This window comes from Sturnira hondurensis, unplaced genomic scaffold, assembly GCF_014824575.4.
Source record: "Sturnira hondurensis isolate 20B ecotype Veracruz unplaced genomic scaffold, ASM1482457v3 Scaffold0004152, whole genome shotgun sequence".
Classification (NCBI taxonomy): Eukaryota; Metazoa; Chordata; class Mammalia; order Chiroptera; family Phyllostomidae; genus Sturnira; species Sturnira hondurensis.
The window spans coordinates 3,602,758-3,623,035 of NW_028076783.1; the positions used below are offsets into that span (position 1 = coordinate 3,602,758).

Here is a 20,278-nt window from a genome sequence, read left to right on the forward strand (position 1 = left end):
TTCATGTGTTTCTGTGAGGGCCAAACAAGATAATGTGCATACAGTGTCAGGTTCACGGCTGGGCACAGAGCAGGCATCAGTAAATGGTGACCCCTATGCTGATGCTGCTGAAAAAGGGAAAACCTGCCGTCCCTTTGGCAAGGAAGTCCCAGGATGGAGCACTGAGGGCAGGGACTGGGTGGAATGGGCCCTACCTCGATCACTGAAGTCATCGACCAGCACAATCTCGGCGATCAGCTCCGGGGGTGAGCGGTTCAGCACGCTGTGGACGGTGCGGAGGAGCGAGGACCAACCCTCATTGTGGAAAGGGATGATGATGCTGGTGTTGGGGAGCGTCTCCAGGTAGCGTTTTCTGTTGCAGCTAGAGGGAGACAGACACAGGGGACAGGGAGAGGACAGGTTCAGCTCTCTTCTTGCTGAGAGAACTCAGGCACATGTTTTGGCTAAGTGCAAATCCCACGCCCTCTCCAGCCTTTAGGGAATGAGTGCAAGCTGGAGATACTTCACTCCAGAACCTCTTTCTATGTGGCATCCTGAAGTCCTGCCTCCAACCCCCGTACACAGCACATGGGAAGAATCACATAACACCCCAAACAAGGGCAGCCAGTGCTGATGGAGCAGCACGGGGATTCCATGTTTCACATGCATTATCTTATTTAAGCCTCGGTCATGATAGGAATATGGGTGCCCACCCTCACGACCCCATGTGGAGGACAGCCCTTCAGCAACTCTGGACTCTCTCTCCACCCCTGACATTCGTTCCAGGGGAGAAACCATTTATCCATGAGTTTGGAAGAATCAACTAGGCTTCACTGGCTCAGCCCCTCCCCCCTTTCCCTCTCTGAGCTCTTCCAGCAAAGGGCATGTTTTTCTCCTCCACCCTCCATCAGCCCCACAGTAAGCCTCAGGGTGGGAGGAGGCCCTGCTCCTGTGGGCCTTTCATATCATTACGACACGGAAAAGAATGACCATAGTCCCTTATTATCATCGAATATCTAGTTGGGTGTTCAAATTTCCTGGATCTTCTTGTGTCTTCTTATAGATGGTCTGTATAAATCAGGCTCAAGACGAGGTCCACACATTGTCTTTAGCTGATGATATGTCTCCTGTGTCTCTTTTTTTCCTACAATTTATTTGTTGAAGAAACGGGGTTGTTTGTCATACTGGACTTCCCACAGTCTGCATTTTGCTGCTTGCCTTGCTGTGGTTCTCTGGATGCTTATCTGTCCACCCTCCAACCTGCAGTTCCTGTAAACCGGTAGTTAGATCTAGAGGCCTGACCTAACTGGACAAAATATTCTAGCAACATCTTCACAGGTGTGAGTATCCCATGGGATATATGCAATATCTGGTTGTCTTTCCTCTTGTGATGCTGGTGGCCATTAAGGAATCCTTTATTTCATCGGGGGTTTGTAAAAATGATGATATTCTAGTTCTGTCATTCTTCATTTACTAGCTGGAATTCTTCTATCAAGAAAAATGACCCCACTAACTATTTGGTTACCCCAAATAGTGCAAAAAAGACAGCCTAAGTTCTTTTTTTTCCTTTTTAAATATATATTTTGATTATGCCATTACAGTAGTCCCATTCCCCCCTTCATTTCCCTCTACCCTGAACACCCCTCCCCTCATATTCCTCCCTTTAGTTCATGTCCATGTGTCACAAGTTCTTTGGCTTCTACATTTCCCATACTATTCTTGCCCTCCCCCTATTTTCTACCTACTGTCTATGCTACTTATTCTCTGTACCTCCCCCCTTCTCCTTCTCCCACTCCCCTGTTGCTAACCCTTCATGTGATCTCCATTTCTGTGGCTCCACTCCTGATCTAGCTGTCCGCTTAGTTTGCTTTTGTTTTAGGTGTGGTTGTTAATAACTGTGAGTTTGCTGTCGTTTCACTGTTCATATTTTTAATCTTCTTTTTCTTAGATAAGTCCCTCTAACATTTCATATAACAAGGGCTTGGTGATTGTGGGGGCGACTTTCCTCGAAAGTCCCCCCGTGTGCCACGGATGAGAGTAAGCATGACAGAGACCTGATGTGATCTGCTTGGTGAAGAAAGGTGGCCAGTTTCCCAGAGAAAAAAGGCCTTGAGCAGTGGCCAGTTTCCCGGGGAAAAAGGCGTTGAGCCTCTTCCTCCAAGAGCTTTTATTGGGTTGTAATACACAGGAATACAGGGTGGCAAGGATCAAACAGTAGATGACATTTCAAAGAAATCTGAGGGCTTAGTCAGAGTCAGAGTCTGTCAGGAAGAGAGTTTTTGAGTTTCCTGCTCGAACCCTTAACATATGAATGAAAGTGCTCTTACCAGAGCAGATTTCACAGGTTTATCAGGAAGTCTTTGTGATGCCAGATTTTTTCTGACACACTCTAGCAAGCCAAGGAGCTGCGCCTCTCCCCATCAGGTATTCAGGCTTAAGGGGATTAGAGCCAGGAAGTGCTTCTCCCAGAGAACATGGGGACTCGGGCTTTGTCAAAGCCGGGGGTTGGGGGGAGAGAGTCCATTGCTCTTTGTTGCAGCCCCCCGAGTTCTCCCATTATGGTCTCCCAAGTGATCATGTCTGGCCTAGGTTGTCCCTCTTCTGAGGGGTCTTACCTGTCAAGGACTTCTGACCATGCTTTGGGGGCAGGGAGGAAACTGAGGCAGCATTTGCTACCAGAGACAAGCTTTGTCTCCTGCGGCTCGAATTCCAAAGGTCACTGACTCATCCTTAGCCACAGGGGGTAGAGTGACAATTCCTGAAACCAGGCAGAGTAGTCCACAACAGGTGATGATGACTCTTTGAACTTGACCTTATCTGAGAAGTGCTTTATGGGACAGTCTGATGGGAACTCCTTTGTAGGTGACTGTCCCCTTACACTCATGAATCCCAGAAGCTCTTGCTGCTTCTAGGATTCTCTCCTTCATTTGAATCTTGGCTAATGTAATTATGATGTGCGTTGGTGTGTTCCTTCTTGGGTCCACCTTCTTTGGGACTCTCTGAGCTTCCTGGACTTCCTGGAAGTCTATTCCCTTTGCCAGACTGGGGAAGTTCTCCTTTATTATTTGTTCAAATAAGTGTTCTACTTGTGGCTGTTTCTTTCCCCCTTCTGGTACCCCTATAATCCGGATGTTGGAACGTTTAAAGATGTCCTGGAAATTCCTAAGCCTCTCCTCATTTTTTTGAATTTTCATTTCTTCATTCCTTTCTGGTTGGATGTTTTGTTCTTCCTTCTGGTCCACTCCCTTGATTTGAGTCCCAGTTTCCTTTCCATCACTATTGGTTTCCTGTGTATTTCCTTTCATTTCAATTAGTTTAGCCTTTATTTGTTCCTCTAATTTGTGTCTATAATCAACCAGTTCTGTGAGCATCCTGATCACCAGTGTTTTGAACTGTGCATCTAATAGGTTGGCTATCTCTTGGTCTCTTAGAAGTATTGGCTCTGGGGCTTTGAGCTGTACTTCTTGAGCCATAATGTTTTGGTATGTTCACGCCTGTTACCTATGAAGGGCGGAGCTTTAGGTGTTCACCAGGGCGGGGCGACCCAGTTGCTGGGTTGTGATGCTGTATGTGGGGGCGGGGTCAGAGAGGGGCAATGGTGTTTGTCCCACTCTCTTGGATTTCAGTCCCCTCTGTTGCTTCCTGCAAGCAAACCAGGCCCCACCCTGGTGCCGGCTCCCAGGTGTGTGGGCCTGTGCACCCTCCAGGACCCTGTGGGTCTCTCCAAACAAAAACTCTGTGACCCTGGGAGCTTCTCCCGGCACCTCAACCCTGAAAGTTTTTCTAATTGGTGCTTTTAGGCTTTAATTCCTGTCACTGGGGCCCTGGTTGCACGGTCTGTCTCACTGCTCACTCTTTCGCTTGGTTCATCTGTGCGTGAATGTGTGACCGCAGCCAGCGAGCCGCCTTTCGCCCTCACTGGGTCCACAGGTTGCCACCCGATGCCTGGGATCTGCCAACCTCCACCTGCGCGCCTGGGTCAGTTGGGCCACTTTCTCCTGCTCGACCCAGCCACTGACTCCGCCCCTCTTACTGGTCTGGCTGAATGGTTCGTTGTTGTTGGACTTCTGTACAGTTCAATTTTCTGTGTTTTGGTTGCATTTTTGTTCCTAAAACTTTGTTGTCTTTAAACTTGGTTGTGCGAGGAGGTACATTATTTCCACCTACGTCTCCATCTTGTCCGGAAGTCCCAAATAAAATCTTCTAAAAAATAAAATTAAAAATTAAAAAAAAAAAAGAAATATTGGGGGAAAATTGGACCAGGGTTTATGGTTGTCCGACTTTCAAATTATCTGCTAGCACCAGTGGAATCTGGGGTAGAGGGTTAAACTCTGGGGTTCTGGTGGTGAGCTCAGTTCCAGCTGCGTGAACCAGACCCCTCTAACTCGGGCGGTCCAGTTCTGATGGACGAGTCAGTCTCTCTCTTTCCCCTCAGGACCTCTGGAATTCTTGCACGTCCTCTCTTGCTCATCCATCTGGCGGGATTATTTTTACCCAGGCTTCATACAGCTCTTCTCTGCCCCTTTCCTCACTTTTCTCACCCCTTTGATCATTTCAGCCAGCCTTCTCCAATGTCATTATATCCGCTCTCACAAATAAATGAAAGTACCTCTTCTTAAAAATCTCTTCCCCCTCACTCAGCTGAGTCCTCTGGGGCCAAGAACAATAGGCCACATCTTGCTTTCTACAAGAAGTCCTGCCTTCCATCCAATTTCACAGGAGGCTTGCTTGACTGAAGCAGCACTGGGGTGGAGGCGAGGTGTGGTTCGCTGTAATAAATTGCCTGGAGTCCAGGGGGTGAAATACAAGAGCTATTACGCAGCAGAGCACCCAGGCTCTCTGAAACCTGAGAACTGGACCCCAGAGCCTGCCAGTAGATAACACGTCAATACTTCATATAGTGAGGGAATTAAACAATGCCACAGTAGACTAAATAGACTAAATTCACTTCTAAATTAATCTAATCACAGAATCAGAGATTATTCAGAACTCGAATAAAAGGTTTGGCTTGAATCGCAACCCTGAACATGTGCCTTTTCCTTCTTCTTTTGGTCTCTTTTTCTCCCTCTTCTATTCATCTATCCACTTATTTACTACACAAGCACGAAATGGCATTTTGACTTTTGCCATGTGCACCAGCCAGCAGTTTGATTCCAGCCTAGCAGAGGCTCTTTGTTTAAATGAAAAAAAAAAGTGTGACGTGCTAAAATGAATCCCTCCAGTACCCAGGACACTAGGTTCTGAAGACCTGCCTACAGGCCCCCTTCCTGTGGGGAGCTTCTGCAAAAGGTCCCATTTCTCCTCCCCATATTAGGCCTCAGACCCCAGTAGACAGAGGAGGCCTGGGGATGGTGGATGGAAGGCGACCACCCACCACAGTGACCTCTCCATCTGAGAAGGGCCCTTTAAGCCCTGTCTGCATGTTGTGTCTTGAGATGACAACACTGGACGGTGGCATATGCCCAGTTCCTCTGTGTACAGTAAACACAAAGCGTCCCCTTGCCAATGCCTCCAGAGGACCACAGAGACTGTGGTCTCCAGGAAGGGAAAACTAGGGCACTGCTCCCAGTGAAAGAGGCTGGCTTGGCTCTGAACAGACAGTAACCACCCCCGCCCCCCGCACTTCACTGTGCCTGACGGCGTACAAAGCACTCTTCTCGCTGCCTCCTCTCATCCGCACCAACCCCTGGGAGGGAGAGGACCCAGGGAGTGCGCACCTCACTTCACACATAAGGAAAACAGAGCCCCGAAACGTAAGTGGCTGGGGTCCAGGACTCGAATCTAGATGGTGTCTATTTAAAATAACATTTGTATGTGTGTATTTCTTGATGACAGAAGTTGTAGCTGCTCAGAGTAAAAAAAGTCTGGAAAACACAGAGAGGCTAAAGGACAACTGATAATGACAGCGGCACCCTGCCCAAAGCTGACACCTGGGCTGGCCTCCGCATTCTTCTCTGAACATGCATCTGTTTCCACAACCTGGCATCCAAATCTTCGTGCCTTCCTGGGTGCAACACGGCTTCCCGAGACGCCTGGAAGACACCCCTGTGGGCAGGATCAGACAGAGCGACACCCTCCCAGAGGTCGGAGCAGGGACACAGTGATGCTTACAGCATGTGGCCACCTCGAGGACCCCTTGGCTCACCATTTCTGGCCCTAGATGGCACCACAGAAGAAACACCTGTGGCGTTTCAAACCTTCCAATTAGGACTTGAGGGAGAAACATTCCACCCTTTGCACATGCACTCCCGGGTTCACGGCCTGATGAGGTCCCTCTCCGACAGGGCAAAGCTGAGTCAGAGGTGCGCAGCCTGAGGGCAAAGGGGCATGAGTGGAGGCATTCCCTGACACACGCTGAAACAGTGAAAACGAGGGTACAAACAACACCTGTCAGTAGGGAAAGCTTAAATAATGTGAAAAATTCAACCTATAGAACACAGATGAGCAATTGAAAAATAAGGTGGAAGACGATAATAATGATAACAGAAACCATCTGTGAAGAATTTCCATTATGCCTGGGAATGTTCTAAGCACTTTAGATGCATTAAGTCACTAATTGTCCCATTGCTCTTAGGAGCAGCGACTGTCATTGCCACCAGCACAAAGAGGAAACAGGGCAGAGAGAAGTAGAGTAAGCTGTTAAGGTCAAACAGCTGCCCTTTATACATGTTATATTTTCACAGGGATAATGTATCCATGCTAGTAATTACATAAGCAAAAAGAAGAACGAATAGATCAAAAATGAAAACTGAGTGAACTAAGTAGGAGTCGGAAGCCCTGGCTTCTTCGTTCCTGCTCTGCCATGCAGAAAGGCAAGTCCCCTCTTCTTGCTGGGTCTTCTGTCGGTGAGGGGCTGGACGGATGTGAGGGGCAAGTCTTGCGGGCCTGCTTTGAACTCCTCCTCCTGGTCCCATATTCCCGTTCTTTTGGTAACAGCATCCTGATTTTCCTTGGGGAGTCTCCGACCCCTCACTTCCCTAAGATTTGTGGAGAGGTCCTTGCCTTTTCTCGAGGGTGGGCAAGAAAGCCTGGCTCAGCCAATCAGAGCATGGCAGGTCCCCAGCCCAGTGATGGGTTCAGGGATGGGCATCAGAAGCCAACGTAAATCTCTGCTGAGACAACTGCGAGAGAGGCAGGCTCTTTTCTGTTGGAGTCGAACATGGGAGGATACAAGTTCGGTCTGCCTGGGGCCCCTGTGGGGACTCTTCCCTGTCTTAAAATGGTTAACGAAACAGAAAACAGAGCCAGCAGCTGGGGAGAGAGGCTCCTGCTGGCATGATTTAGGGACCTGAATCCAGCTGAGGCTGAAGCCAAGGTCTACTCCTGGCCTTTTCAGCCACATCAACCAGTATATTTTCTTTTTTTTTAAATTTAATTATTGTTCAAGTACAGTGTTCTGACTTTTACTCCCATCCTAGCCCACCCCAGTGCTCCCCACCTCCCTCCCATTTCCACCCCCCCTTACTTTTTGTCCATGTGTCCATACTTGTTCCTGTGAATCCTTCCCCTTTTCACCTGAAATTCCCTCCCCTCTCCCCTCTGGTCCCTGTCAGCCCGTTCTCTATTTCGGTGTCTTTGGTTATATTTTACTTGCTTGCTTATTTTGTTGTTTAGGTTCCTGCTAAAGGTGAGATCATATGGTATTTGCCTTTCACTGCCTGGCTTATTTCACCCACCATAATGCTTTCCAGTTCCATCCATGCTGTTGCAAAGGGTAGATGTTCTTTTCTTAAGTCAGTTCGAGTCAGGTTTCTATCACTTGTAACTAACAGAATCCCTGCTGCTATAACCAGATGATCTGTAAGCCCTTTCTGTCGAATGAATCTGTTCTGGACCTAATGATGGTTTCCGAAGGCAGAGGCAGAAACTACTGTTACCCAGGAGTTAGCTTGACCTGAAGGGCGCAGCCTCTCTTTCCTGCTGCAGACCCAGAACTTTCTCACTCACTGAGTGGGAGAAAGTGGCCTGGGCTCCGGGCTGTGGTGGGGGACAGGAGGCAGCAGGAGGGCTAGGAGATGACTGAGCTCATTTGTGAGAGAACAGCCCCCAATTTAATATTCGCTCAAGGATTCCAAGCTCTCGGGACACAAAGATGAACCTCATCATACAGGCCCTTAAGATGTGCCCTCAGCCTTCCTGATGGAACGTTAGAATACACAAGAAGTCAAAATCAAAGGGGAGCATGGCAAACACCTTCTCTCTGAGTCAACTTTGTAATAGAACAATCCAACCATTTTGAAGGGAACTACCAGCTCGCTAGGATGGGACACCATCCACAGGCCAAACTGAAATGCAAGTCAACTGAATGAACAAACCTGACACTGTATATACCTAAAGAACTGAGAGTGCTCTGGACCTGAGTTCAAATCCCGACTGCCACTCTGTAGCTGCGAGACCGGGGCAGGGTTCTACCACTTGCCGAGCCTCAGTTTCCTTATTTTTGGAAGGGGGATGGTAACACAATAAGAATGTTATGAGAATGAGGAGAGGCTGTACAATTAAAACAGCCCTGTGGAAAGAGTAGTAGGGGAAATATAGAATCTAAAGAACTTGAGACACGTGGTCATAAACTAAAGGGGGGAATGGTGGGGGAGGGGGTGTGCAGGGTGGAGGGGAATGAAGGGGGGGAATAGAACAACTGTAATGGTATAATCAATAAAACATATTTTTTTTAAAAACCCAGCCCTGTGGAGGGAGAAGTAGCTAGCTGTGTCCTTAGAGATTGGTCAAGGTGGAGAACTCACAGCAGAGAATGCTCCTGACTTCAGCTCTCGGGGAGTCAGGGACGGTCATCCCAGGAAAGGGCACAAGGCCTCAGTAAGGCTTAGCAAGAGTTCCGCTCTTGTAGACATGGATCCCACTCCCGGTCCCCAGGCTTCAGCCAGCTCACGGCTCAAATGCCTACAATCACTGGTGTATTCAGGACATGTTTACTGAGCACCTACTATGTGACACACACGGTACTATGCCCCGGGATTACAATGGTGAGGAACAAGTCGCTGTCCCTGTCCCATGGGATGCAGAGTCGAATGGAGGAGCAGACAAATAATATAAGCAGTAATAAATTACAGTCATTTTTCCTCCTTGCATATGAGTGTGAGGTGAAAATCGGATGAAAGCAGCCTGGAAAGATGAAGAGTGAAGGTGCTGTGAGTGGCGCGTCCACGTGCCCAGCCCCGGGCCTTTGCAGATGCGACCAGTGGATGAACGGCTGCTGGGCTGGTTCAGAGTTAGAAGGGCCCAGCCTAACCTTTCTGTTTTTCAAAGGAGGGGGTGAGGCTTAGCAAGGGGATGCGACAGGCGCTGGGTTCTCTTTAACAATCTGGCGGGAGTCAGAGGGGCCCGATGATGGGTGTGATGATGGGTGTGACAGTTTGAACCCCTGCTGACATCTTCACGGAGGTGCTCTTCCAATCAGGGGAGGTTTTGCCGAGAGCCTGCCGCACTCAGCTGCTCTTCCCTCTTCTCGACAGACAAGTAAGAGAATAACAGAGGTTTATTAATATTAATTAGGCACCTCTGCACCATCAGTTCATCGTCAGTTTCTCATCCTCTAAAACCTGCACCAGGGACTTCATTCAGATTAAGCAGTTTTTAAAGGGTCTTGGTTGTGCTGTCTTTTCTTCCCCTTTGAACTCACATTTCGGGAACCCCTTTGTTCAGATCACATCTGGCTTTAAGATGGTTGTCAAAACAACAAAATTTTTTAAGAAGCCCACCCCAGCAAAATCCGACAGTTTCTTCACCCAGCTGTCCCGTGTGATCAAACTGGTCTTCCTGCAGATCCAATGGGCGATGTATCCCATGGGCTCCAACTTCAACCACAGGCTGACAGCAGGAAGGAGGGACCTGGGGAATCAACACGGCCTGCCTGGAATTACCCGGATGAAATGATAACCATAACGCCCGCACCTCGGATCTCAGTTAGGTGTCAGCTGCCAAGCAAATGTTGTTAGGGGAAAGGGGCTTTCCTGTCAAGCTCCTTAATGATTCACAAAAGAGGAGAAAAGAAGAAACAAAGATGTAAAGACATGTGTTCAAGGATGCTTTTGCCACTGTTTCCAGAAGCAAAGGCTTGGCCACAACCTGCCTGCTGTACCTGTCTGCCTGTCAACCGAAGAATGGTGGAGTCAATTGTAGTCCTGTGGAATATTATATAGCTGCTAGAAATACCTTAGAGATGCGACCATAATATTAAACAAAGCTACTTGTGGAATAAAATGCTATTTATAGAATAAAGTAAAAAGCCCCATTTTTGTGAAACAAACCCAAACCCCAAACCTCTTCTCATGTCTATCTAGGTTGCATAAACAAAGGAAAAACTACAGAAAGCTGAACTGTTACCATTCACTACCTGGGCAGATCTGGGGATGGAGAGGGGTGTGTGTATGCTGGCGGGGACGACTGAATTAACACAGTGTGGAGAAGGAGGCTTCCAGTGGGAGGGTCTGTCCTAGGTAAGACTGTCCCTAAACTAAGCTGTGCTGCGCTTGTCTCGCCACACCATTCCTGATACCATCTCAACCCAGGGAGAGAACTGACAGTCACCTCTATCGTCCGGTCGTGATTCTCTTTTTACTTACACCCTTTCAAGGCCAATACCACTTATCAATCAAACTCATCTCTGTAGCCAGTGTTACTGAGTGCTCTGTATCTGCTCCCGGACAAGCACATACTGCCTTCAGCGAGGTAAAGGAAATGCAGCAGGAGCGGTCTGCTGGCTGCGTCCACTTATCCAGCCGTTCCTGCCTGCAAGGACTCTCATGGACAAAGGATGAGACTTGAAAATGGGGGACATTTGTAACAGTGTCAACAATACGTTGTTTTAAAAGAAATATGTTGATGACAAAGCAAAACAAAAACCGCAAACCCAGCTCGCCCCTCCTGTGAGGAAGGGTCTGAATCGGGCACGACACACAAAGAGCCCGTGCCTGATCAAGGCTGGAGTCTTCTCTGCCTTCTACTGCTGTGTGAACTGGAGCAAAAAGCTGAACTTTTCCCAGGCTCAGTGTGTGCACCTGGATAATGGAGCTAGTGAACCTCATTCGAAACAATTCAGAGAGGCTGGAATCACAGAGCTGTGATAATGTTTTGGTAAATGAGGAGATAATGTTGAAACACAGAGGATGAAAGGGATCATCACACAAAACCTCGAAGTGGGAACAAGTAAGCCCAGGCTGGAAAGCACTCAGCCTTGTACATAAACACATGATGAATGGGAAACGTTACTATTAATGGTGAGCACAGCATCCATTTCTATTAGACTAAGAAAATGCATCTGTTTGCAGAAATGATAAAAACCTCAAACCACGTACCAGCTTCTGTGGGTGTTGGGTGGTTTCTACCCACATAAATCATTGGGACACATGCCCACTTCATTCTTAGTTGACAGGCAGCCATTTTTGCTTGTAAGTCAATTTCAACCCAAAGGCTGAATTCAGTGAAACTCATCTTTAAAATTACAGAAAAGAACTTAATTTGAGAAATTTTAGTGGCTGCCATTTTATTTTAAGGCTCATGAGCACCTTTAAATGCCAGCACTGGGTCCAAAGGATCAATAACTGTTGTCTTAAAAGAAAGATTTGTTTGGAAAGGAGCCATGTAATTTCAAAGAGCGGATTTAAGGCTCCTGAAAAATCAGGGCTGCTCCAAAGAAACACGGGCTTTTTTCCTTTCGCAGCTCACAAATCATTCAGGCCCAGCCCCTCTTTACGCCCCCTCCCTCTCCCCACACAACTGCCTGGCTAACAACCTGTCAAACTAGGTGGTCTGCATCAACCACGTCCTAGGCATCTCTGGCCGCTCATCTTACCCTGAAGTACTGTTTAAGAAGTGTCCGGCAAGCTCACGCCACCACATGACTTACGGTAAGAGGGTGAAAACTGCTAAGATGTACAAAACATGTCTTCCCGGCCTACTACTGCTCTCTGGAGGAAACCTCTGGGCCCTGTGGGCGTGCAGTGGGGGAGGGGCGGGCCCGGGGCTCCAGCCATCCCTGCAGAAGGGGGGCGTCACCCTCACTATGCCCTGAACATGGCACACAAATGCCATCGACCACACCAGAGACCACAGCTGATCTTGGGACTTGCTCAGATTTATGTCTGTTGTGCCTCAGGCATTTCTTGCTATTTGAGAAAAGCGAGTTATTTAACACTACAATAAAAACACAGCAATCAGCAAAGGATGCTGTCACCATTTCCATTTTTCACCAATGGCACCATTCATTCAGCTGCCTACTTGACATGATCACTTGGATGTTTAATAATGTCTTAAACTTGACTGAAAGCAAAATCTTGATTTCCCCCAAACCTAGTCCTCCCAAAGACTTCATTCCTGTACACAGCATCTCCCAGTTGCTCTAGCGAACACCTTGCTGTTATCCTCGACTCCGCTCTTTTTTCTCATATCCTCACTGTCTGTAAGTCACTGTTGTTGTGTCCATCTCCTAGAATGTGGCCACTGCTGCTCTGTGGCCATGGCCACCGTGGTCCCAGTCACTGCCACTTTCCTGCCCTGTTGTACACACTCCCTAACTCTTCCCCTGCCTCCACCCCGGGCCGCCTGCAGTCTGCACCTAACATAGCAACCAAGGTGCTTCGAAAATGACAATCGGATCATGTCGCTCTCTGCTCAAAGCCCTCCAGGGCTTACCATCTCGTTTGCTTTGGTAAAAGACAAAGCCCACTGTGGCCCTGAGCACCCCCAGACACCTTGCTAGTCCTGCTTCTCATCTTTCTCCTCCTTGCTTACTGTGCTCTGTAAGGTGAGTCCAGTGTGATGATCTCAGGGTCTCTGCACTAGTTTCCTCTGCCTGCAGGGCCCCTCCCCCAGTGAAGGGCGCTGCTGAGTCCGTCACTTCTTCGTATCTCTCTTCGTATGCCTTTTACCAGAGAGGCATTCCCTGACCTTCGGGCGGGGGTTTGGGGGGACAACACATCCCATTCCCATCATTTTCTCTACCCCTTACTCTACATCTCTTTTCCCTGTATTACTTATCATCACTTGAAAAATTAATATATGTAATTACTTATGATTGCCCCCCACAGTGGGCTGTAAGCTCAAAGAAGGAAGGGCATTTTGCCTATTTTGTTCAGTGCTATTTCCCCAAGGCCTAGCCCACACCCTGAGTACCCACAGCAGGCGCACGATAAATATTTGCTGAATGAATGACTTGCAGAGACAGTTTCGAACAACTAATAGGTTTGAGAGTTGAGCATCTTTTCAAGGCAGAGACCGGCACCGTGCCATTTTAGTGTAAATGAGTAGAGGAGGGCTGCACTTCTGGTAGGCTACAGCTCGGGCGTAGAGTGGGAAGGGAGAAGTACACGGTGGCCTTAGATTAAGTTCCCAGGTTAATTAGCTCTGGACACATCCAGGAGGTGGCCACGCAGGGCAGGAGCCCAAGATCACAGGCAGCAGCTCTGCCAACAGCTTCCTCTTGTCCCCAGTGTCCCCAGCACGGACACATAGCTGGTGATGCCTTCGGGTCAGGAAAGCTCAATTCCTGATACACGCCCGGCCTCTCTTGCTCAGGCTTCCGTCACCATTCTTGAAGATTCCCCTTATGTTTCTGGGCATATCTGGGAACATCAGGCTTTCCTGGTTCTCAAGCCCGCAGCACCACCAAGGCCATAGGGACATGGGGGAAGGTGGTGGTCCCTGAATAGAACCTTGGCCACCAGCTCTCCTGGGCTCAGGGAGCCACTGCCTCTGAGGGCGCTCACTCCCCTGAATGCCTGCCCTCTGATCTGGGTATTTTGGATGCTGCAGTGGTTGCCAAACCATAACAAATCCATTTCCCACTGAGCTCCAGGGACAACCTGCTGAAGCTGTACCTGTGTAACTTCAGTCACAGGTCACCCTTCACACACACCACACCCCTTGATTCTGTCTGCTGAGCTGAAAAAGAGTGAACCATGATGATAATAATAGCCCCTGACTAATCTCTTCATGATATCGGTCTGTGACATTCTTTTCAGGTACAATTTTTTTGCATTTTGTCTGGTTTTGGTATCAGGGTAATTCTGGCTTCACAATGAGTTGGAAAGTACTCCAACTTCTTTAATTTTTTGGAAGAGTTTATAGAATTTGTATTATTTCTTAAATTTTTGGGTAGAATTCACCAGTGAACCCATCTGGGCCAGGGTGGTTCTTAACTACAATATCAATTTTTTTTTTGCTAGATATAGAGCTATTCAAATGAATCATTTCATTGAGTAAGCTTTGGTAGTTTGCAACCTTCAAGGAATCTGTCATCTCATTTACGTTGTTGAATTTATAGGCACATAGCTGTTCAGAATATTCCTTTATTATTCTCTTAATAGTTACAGAGTCTGTGGTCATATCACCTCTCTCATTCTTATTAGTGGTAATTTGTTCCTTCTCTCTCTTTTTTCCCACCTGATCAGTCTGGTTAGACGTTAATCAATTTAATCGGCCATCTCAAAGAACCAGCTTTTGGTTTCATTGATTTTTCTCCATTGTTTTTTTATTCCCTATTTCACTGATCTCTGTTTTGACTTTTTTTTTGTTTTGACTTTTTTATTTCCTTTCTTCTAGTTCTTTTGGATTAATTTACTCTTCTTTTTCTAGTTCCTAAAAGTAGAGGTTGGAGTCATCCATTTGGGGTTACTCTTTTCTAGCCCAGCCTTCGATGCTACAGATTTCCCCAAGGCAGTGCTTTGGTGACAGCCCACAAATGCTGATATTATTCTGTTTTCATTGTCAATCAGTTCAAAACACTTTCTAATTTTCCTTTTTGATTTCTTCTCTCTCCATCTGTTACTCATAAATGAGTTATAGAGTTTCCAAACATTTAGAAATTTTAAGACGGTCTGTTATTAGTTTCTAAACTTTATTCCACTGTGGTCAGAGGACGTATTTGGTAGCACTCGAAACCTTTTAAATTCGTGGAGACTTGTTTTCTCCTCCAGGATATGGCCCCTCTTGGTGAACATTCCCTGTGCACTTGAAAAGACTGTATATTCTGCCGTCAACGGACGGAGTGGATGGAGCGCCAGTGTCACTTGGGTCGCAGTGGCTGATGGCGCTGTGCAGCTCTGCCACATCCCTGCTGACTTCCTGTCTACGTGTCCTACGAGTTACCGAGAGAGAAGTGTTGCAATTTCACAAGCGTGGCTGCGTCTGTAACTCCCCGCAGTTCTGGCGTTTTTGCTTCATGCCCTTTGAAGCTCTACTATTAGGTGCATAAACATTTAGAAATGCTATGTCCTCTTGATGAATGATNGGGTCTCAGCGGCTGATGGCGCTGTGCAGCTCTGCCACATCCCTGCTGACTTCCTGTCTACGTGTCCTACGAGTTACCGAGAGAGAAGTGTTGCAATTTCACAAGCGTGGCTGCGTCTGTAACTCCCCGCAGTTCTGGCGTTTTTGCTTCATGCCCTTTGAAGCTCTACTATTAGGTGCATAAACATTTAGAAATGCTATGTCCTCTTGATGAATGATCTCTTTATTATTATGAAATGACCTGCCTTTTTTATCCCTCACAATACTCTTTGCTCTGAAATCTACTTTGATATTAATACATAGTCACTCTAGCTTTCCTCTGACTAGTGTTAGTATGGTAGACTTCTTCTATCCTTTTCCTTTTAATTTGTTTACATATTTATATTTAAAGCAGGTTTCTTGCAGGCAGCATGTAGCTGGACCTGGCTTTCTGATCAAACATGACAACCTTGCCTTTTAACAGAAACGACTGGAGCCTTTACATGTGGTGGATCACTGAGGCAGCTAGGCTGAATCCCATCGTCTTGGTACTGCTTTCAGTTTCTCTGTTCTGCTCTGTTCCCTTTTCCTTTTTTTTCTGCCTTCTTTTGGATTACTGAATATTTCTCATGATTCCATTTTATTTCTTTTATTGGCTTATTAGCTGTAGCTCTTTGCTTTGCTATTTTAGTGCTTGTTTTTAGGGTTTACAGCATATACTTTTAATTTATAAAGTCTATCTTCACCACTTCACAAGTACTCCAGGAACCTTAAAATAGTATATAATTATTTCTCCCTTCTAATTTTTATGTTGTGATACATTTTACTTTTACATATGTTTTAAACCCAATAATATGCTATTATTATTTTTGGTTACAGTCAGATATATTTTTGAAAGATTTAAACAATAAGAAAAATGGTATATATTTACCTACATAATTCCTTTTTCCAGTGATCTTCTTTCTTTGTGAATAAAAATCCTTACTTTCCATCTGGTATCTTTTTTATTTTCCCTGAAAGGACTTCCTTTAACATTCCTTATATTACATGACAGCTGTGATGAATTCTTTCAGCTTTTTTTGATGTCTGAAAAGTATTTATTTTGTCTTTATTTTTTAAAGATATTTTCAGAAGGTACAGAATTGTAGGTTGGCAAAATATTTACTTTTAGTAATTAAAGATGTTGCTACATTGTGTTCTTGCTTGCATTGTTTCCAATGAGAACTGTCATCCTTGTCTTTGGTCCTCTGTCAATAGTATGCTTTATTCCTCTATCTGCTTGAAAATTTTTTCTCTTCATCACCGGTTTTCAGTAATTTGATTATGATGTGCCTTGGTGTTGCTTTACTACTCATGTCTCTTGAGATTAGGTTTCGCTGTGCTTCTTGGATCTGTGGTTTATAGTTGTCACTCAATTTGAAAAATGTTTGGCTATTTTTTCCCTCCTCTCCTTATGCATTCCAATTACGTGAATATTCAACTACTTAAACAGTTTATTAATACTCTCCATTTTTAAAAATTATTTTTTCTTCCTGTGTTTAAAGTAATTTCATTTTTTATAACTTTACGTTCACTAATCTTTTTTTTCCCTGTAGTACCTATTCTACCATCAATCCCATTATACTGAATTTTTCATCTTAGACACTGTTGGTTTCTTTTTTAGAAGTTCAGTTTGGGTCATTTCATATCTTCCACATCTCCAACTTTCTAAACACAAGGAACACAGTTATAATACCCGTTTCAGTGTCCTGTGCTAATTCTGGCACCCGTGTTAACTCTGGGTTGGCTTTGATTATTTTCCTCATTATTAGTCATGCTTCTCTATTTCTTTGCAGGCCTGATCATTTTGGGGTGGGTTTACCTTGGTTGTTGCTGAATATATTTTTTAAATATTTTATTTATTTATTTTTAGAGAGAGGGGACAGGAAGGAGGAAGAGAGGGAGAGAAACATCCATGTGTGGTTTCCTCTCATATGTCCCCCACTGGGGACCTGGCCTGCAACCCAGGCATGTGCCCTGACTGGGGATTGAACCAGCGACCCTTTGCTTCACAGGCCCGTGCTCAATCCTCTGAGCTACACCAGCCAGGGCTTTTTAAAAAATATATTTTATTTATTTACCTTTAGAGGGGAAAGGAAGGAGGGAGAGAAATATCATTGTATGGTTCCCTCTCGTGCATCCCCAGCTGGGAACTGGCCTGCAACCCAGGCATGTGCCCTGACTGGGAATCAAACTGCGATCGTGTGGTTCGCAGGCCCATGCTCAATCCACTGAGCTATGCCAGCCAGGGCTTGAATATTTTTGTTTTGTATAAGAATTTTTGAGCTCTGTCCTGGGATGCAGTGAAGTTATTTAGCAAGTTTGATCCTTCTGAGTTATAATTTATGCTTTTTCTGTCTGGTCCAGAGAACTGTCCAGTCCAGGGCTAATTAGTCCCACTCAGGTAAAGTTCTTCTAAGTACTCAACCCAATTCTCCACCAAGTGACAAATGACAAGGTTTCCAGTCTGAGTGGTGGGAAGAGGCACGATTCCTGGCCTGTGTGGGGGCTCAGCAGAGTCCCCCAGAGTTCCTTCCTATGGTCCATCTCCCACTCTCAGGCAGCTTCCCTGCAGGAAGGAGCTCATTAGTACTCTGCTGAGTACGCAGGGAACTTTCTGCAGTTGCGGTGGGTTAATCTCCACGCAGCTCTCCTCTCTTCAGTACATCGTCCCGTGAACACTTTGCCTCTTTGGTCTCTCTGGACTCTCTGCTCCATCAACTCAACTCAGGAAGTCCTCGGGGCTCTACCTGGGTCACCCGAGCACCTTGCATCATGGCTTGAAAACTCTCTCCAGGCAATAAGCGCTGACAATGTATTGCTCTCCTCATTTGCTTCCCATCTGTCTAGGATTACAGTCCTTTGCACCCTGGTGTCCAGTGTCCGCTTATTTTTTTTTCAGTTGTTTCAGGCAGGCAAGTAAAACTGGTCCCTGTTACTCCACCTTAGCCCCTAAAGAGCATTTGTAATGTCTATGTTTACATTCATATCGGGGCACCAATATTATTATTGTAACTACTACAAATGTGGTTGGCTTTAACTTCCTGTACTTCCAAGTTGCATTTTTTTGTTTGGAGTACATGTTTAATACATGTCTGCCAAATCTTAACAGGCTGTAACTTCTTCCACTGTTGCTTTTATAAACTGTTGGGAATGTAAAGGTGCTCAATAGAACGTTATAGTAATATGAGCGTATAAGTTCTTTTCAGGAAATTCAGCGTGTACCATAAATTAACAATGTTAATTTAACAAAAAGGGAAAAGCAAAAAGGAACATGGATCCAGGAGTCTGGAAGACTTGGGCCTTTTATTGCAACCAAGAGCCCAACTGGGTTCATTTGTTTCTGGAAGCTGGCCCCATGGACTTGGGGGAACAGTTGGAGTTGTGACTGTTTTCACTCCCCCTGGGGATAGTCTTTACACAGCAGAAACCGATCACCAGCAGAGGGCTTTGCACAGGAACCTTCAGACTCACTTCGGCTGCCGGGGCTCCACTGGTATCAGCTCTGTGCCCCAGAGGGGCCTCTGTGTGCGGGTGGTTGTCAGGCAGCCCACAGAGCCCCCCGCCGAGGAGCAGAGAAAGCGGGCCAACCCACCAGCCAACCTCTGCTCTGCTCCCTCAGCAGGAGGTGCAGAAGGCAGGCCTGCTCGGAGCCAGCTGGCCACCTCCCACAGGCAAGTCCAGCAAGGCAGGCCGAACTTTCTCCTTTCCATTCTCTGTGGCTGCACACTCCTCAGTGCGGCTTCTGGTGAAAGCAAGCGCAGCTGGCACAAACAAACAGCCCCTCGACCCTGTTCTTGACATGCTGCTGCCAGAATTCAGTGCAGAGGAATAAAGGCAAACAGAAACCTCGGCTCCTGCTGGGGAAGTTGTTTAAGCTAAAGGAAACCGGAGGGAATGAGCAGCTCAACTGCTCTAATTTATTCACACATTTCTGCTGTCAAACTGCAGGCAAGCTCCCCCCTGGAAAAAAGGGAAAGCTCTTCAAGACACCTGTCAACTCATTCCTGAAAAGTCAGCTTCCACCACTGTGGATTCTGAAAAAGCGGTGGTGGGGGTTGCGGTCAGGAGCACTGGGCTTGGCCACACCTGCTGCTGCAACCTGGATGCTGGCTGGCTGGGTGGGCTCGTAAGAGAGGGGCCTGTGGTGTGTGTGGGCTCAACTCCCATCCACCCAGAGCAGGGGTTCCTTGCCTGATCGATGTCCTGGACCCCTCTGCCAGGCTGGCAAAACATATGGGTGCTTCTGAAAGCAGTGCTTATAATTCATAAAATAAAATAGACAAGATTATAAAGGAAACCAATTAGACTGAAATATAGTTATGGAAATAATAAAAAATTTACAATACAGTAATAAATGCGCTTCTTCAGGAACACATTAAACCACAAGATCTAGCGGCAGTTCTAAAAACTACCTTCATTTCAAAGGAGTGACGGGTGTTCAGGACATTTCGAGATACCTGTAAAGTGATGGGAAGGTATGTGATTTCTTTTGGTGATTGTATCACAGGTGCTCTGTTGCCTACAGTCATCACTGCGGGGACCACCAAATTCAGTCAGAGGTTAAGATAAAAAAGCAACGTTTTTCTCCTCCAAGTTTATAAACCCTCCTGAGTTTTCCCCACAGACCTCAGGACTCCTAGATTAAGAAGACCTTTCCTTTCCTCGGCTGCACATCTAATCAGGGAAGGAGCACTGCCCTGGGAGCAAGGGGGCCAGGCCCCAGTCCTGGCTCCACTTCTAACCAGCTGAAGACGCACCCTGGTAATTCGGAAGCTGAAGATGCACACTGACTTGCCCAAGGCCCTTCCCCAGGCAGTTCTCTGCCTACAGCGTCTTCCTGCCAATGCTGGTGGGTGGTATCCTGAGGACACCACCCAAGCGTGCTCTGCTTACCACTGTGACTGGTCTCGCTGCGGCCTACTGGCCTCACGCCTCTGTCCCACCCCTTGTACGAAGCAGTAATTACAGCTCATTTACCACTGTGTTCTTGGTGTCCAGCCCAGGGCTTGGCCCATGAAAGACCATTATTTAT

At 46.6% G+C, this 20,278-nt stretch overlaps 1 protein-coding gene across 1 annotated transcript in view; it reads right to left on the reverse strand.

Moving 5' to 3' along the window:
* GALNT10 (polypeptide N-acetylgalactosaminyltransferase 10) overlaps positions 1-20,278 on the reverse strand; it is a 179,735-nt gene that overhangs the window by 75,419 nt on the left and 84,038 nt on the right. The window contains exon 4 of the mRNA XM_037044841.1: positions 195-361. Coding sequence (XP_036900736.1) covers positions 195-361 — 167 coding nt within the window. The remainder of the gene's footprint in view (positions 1-194; positions 362-20,278) is intronic.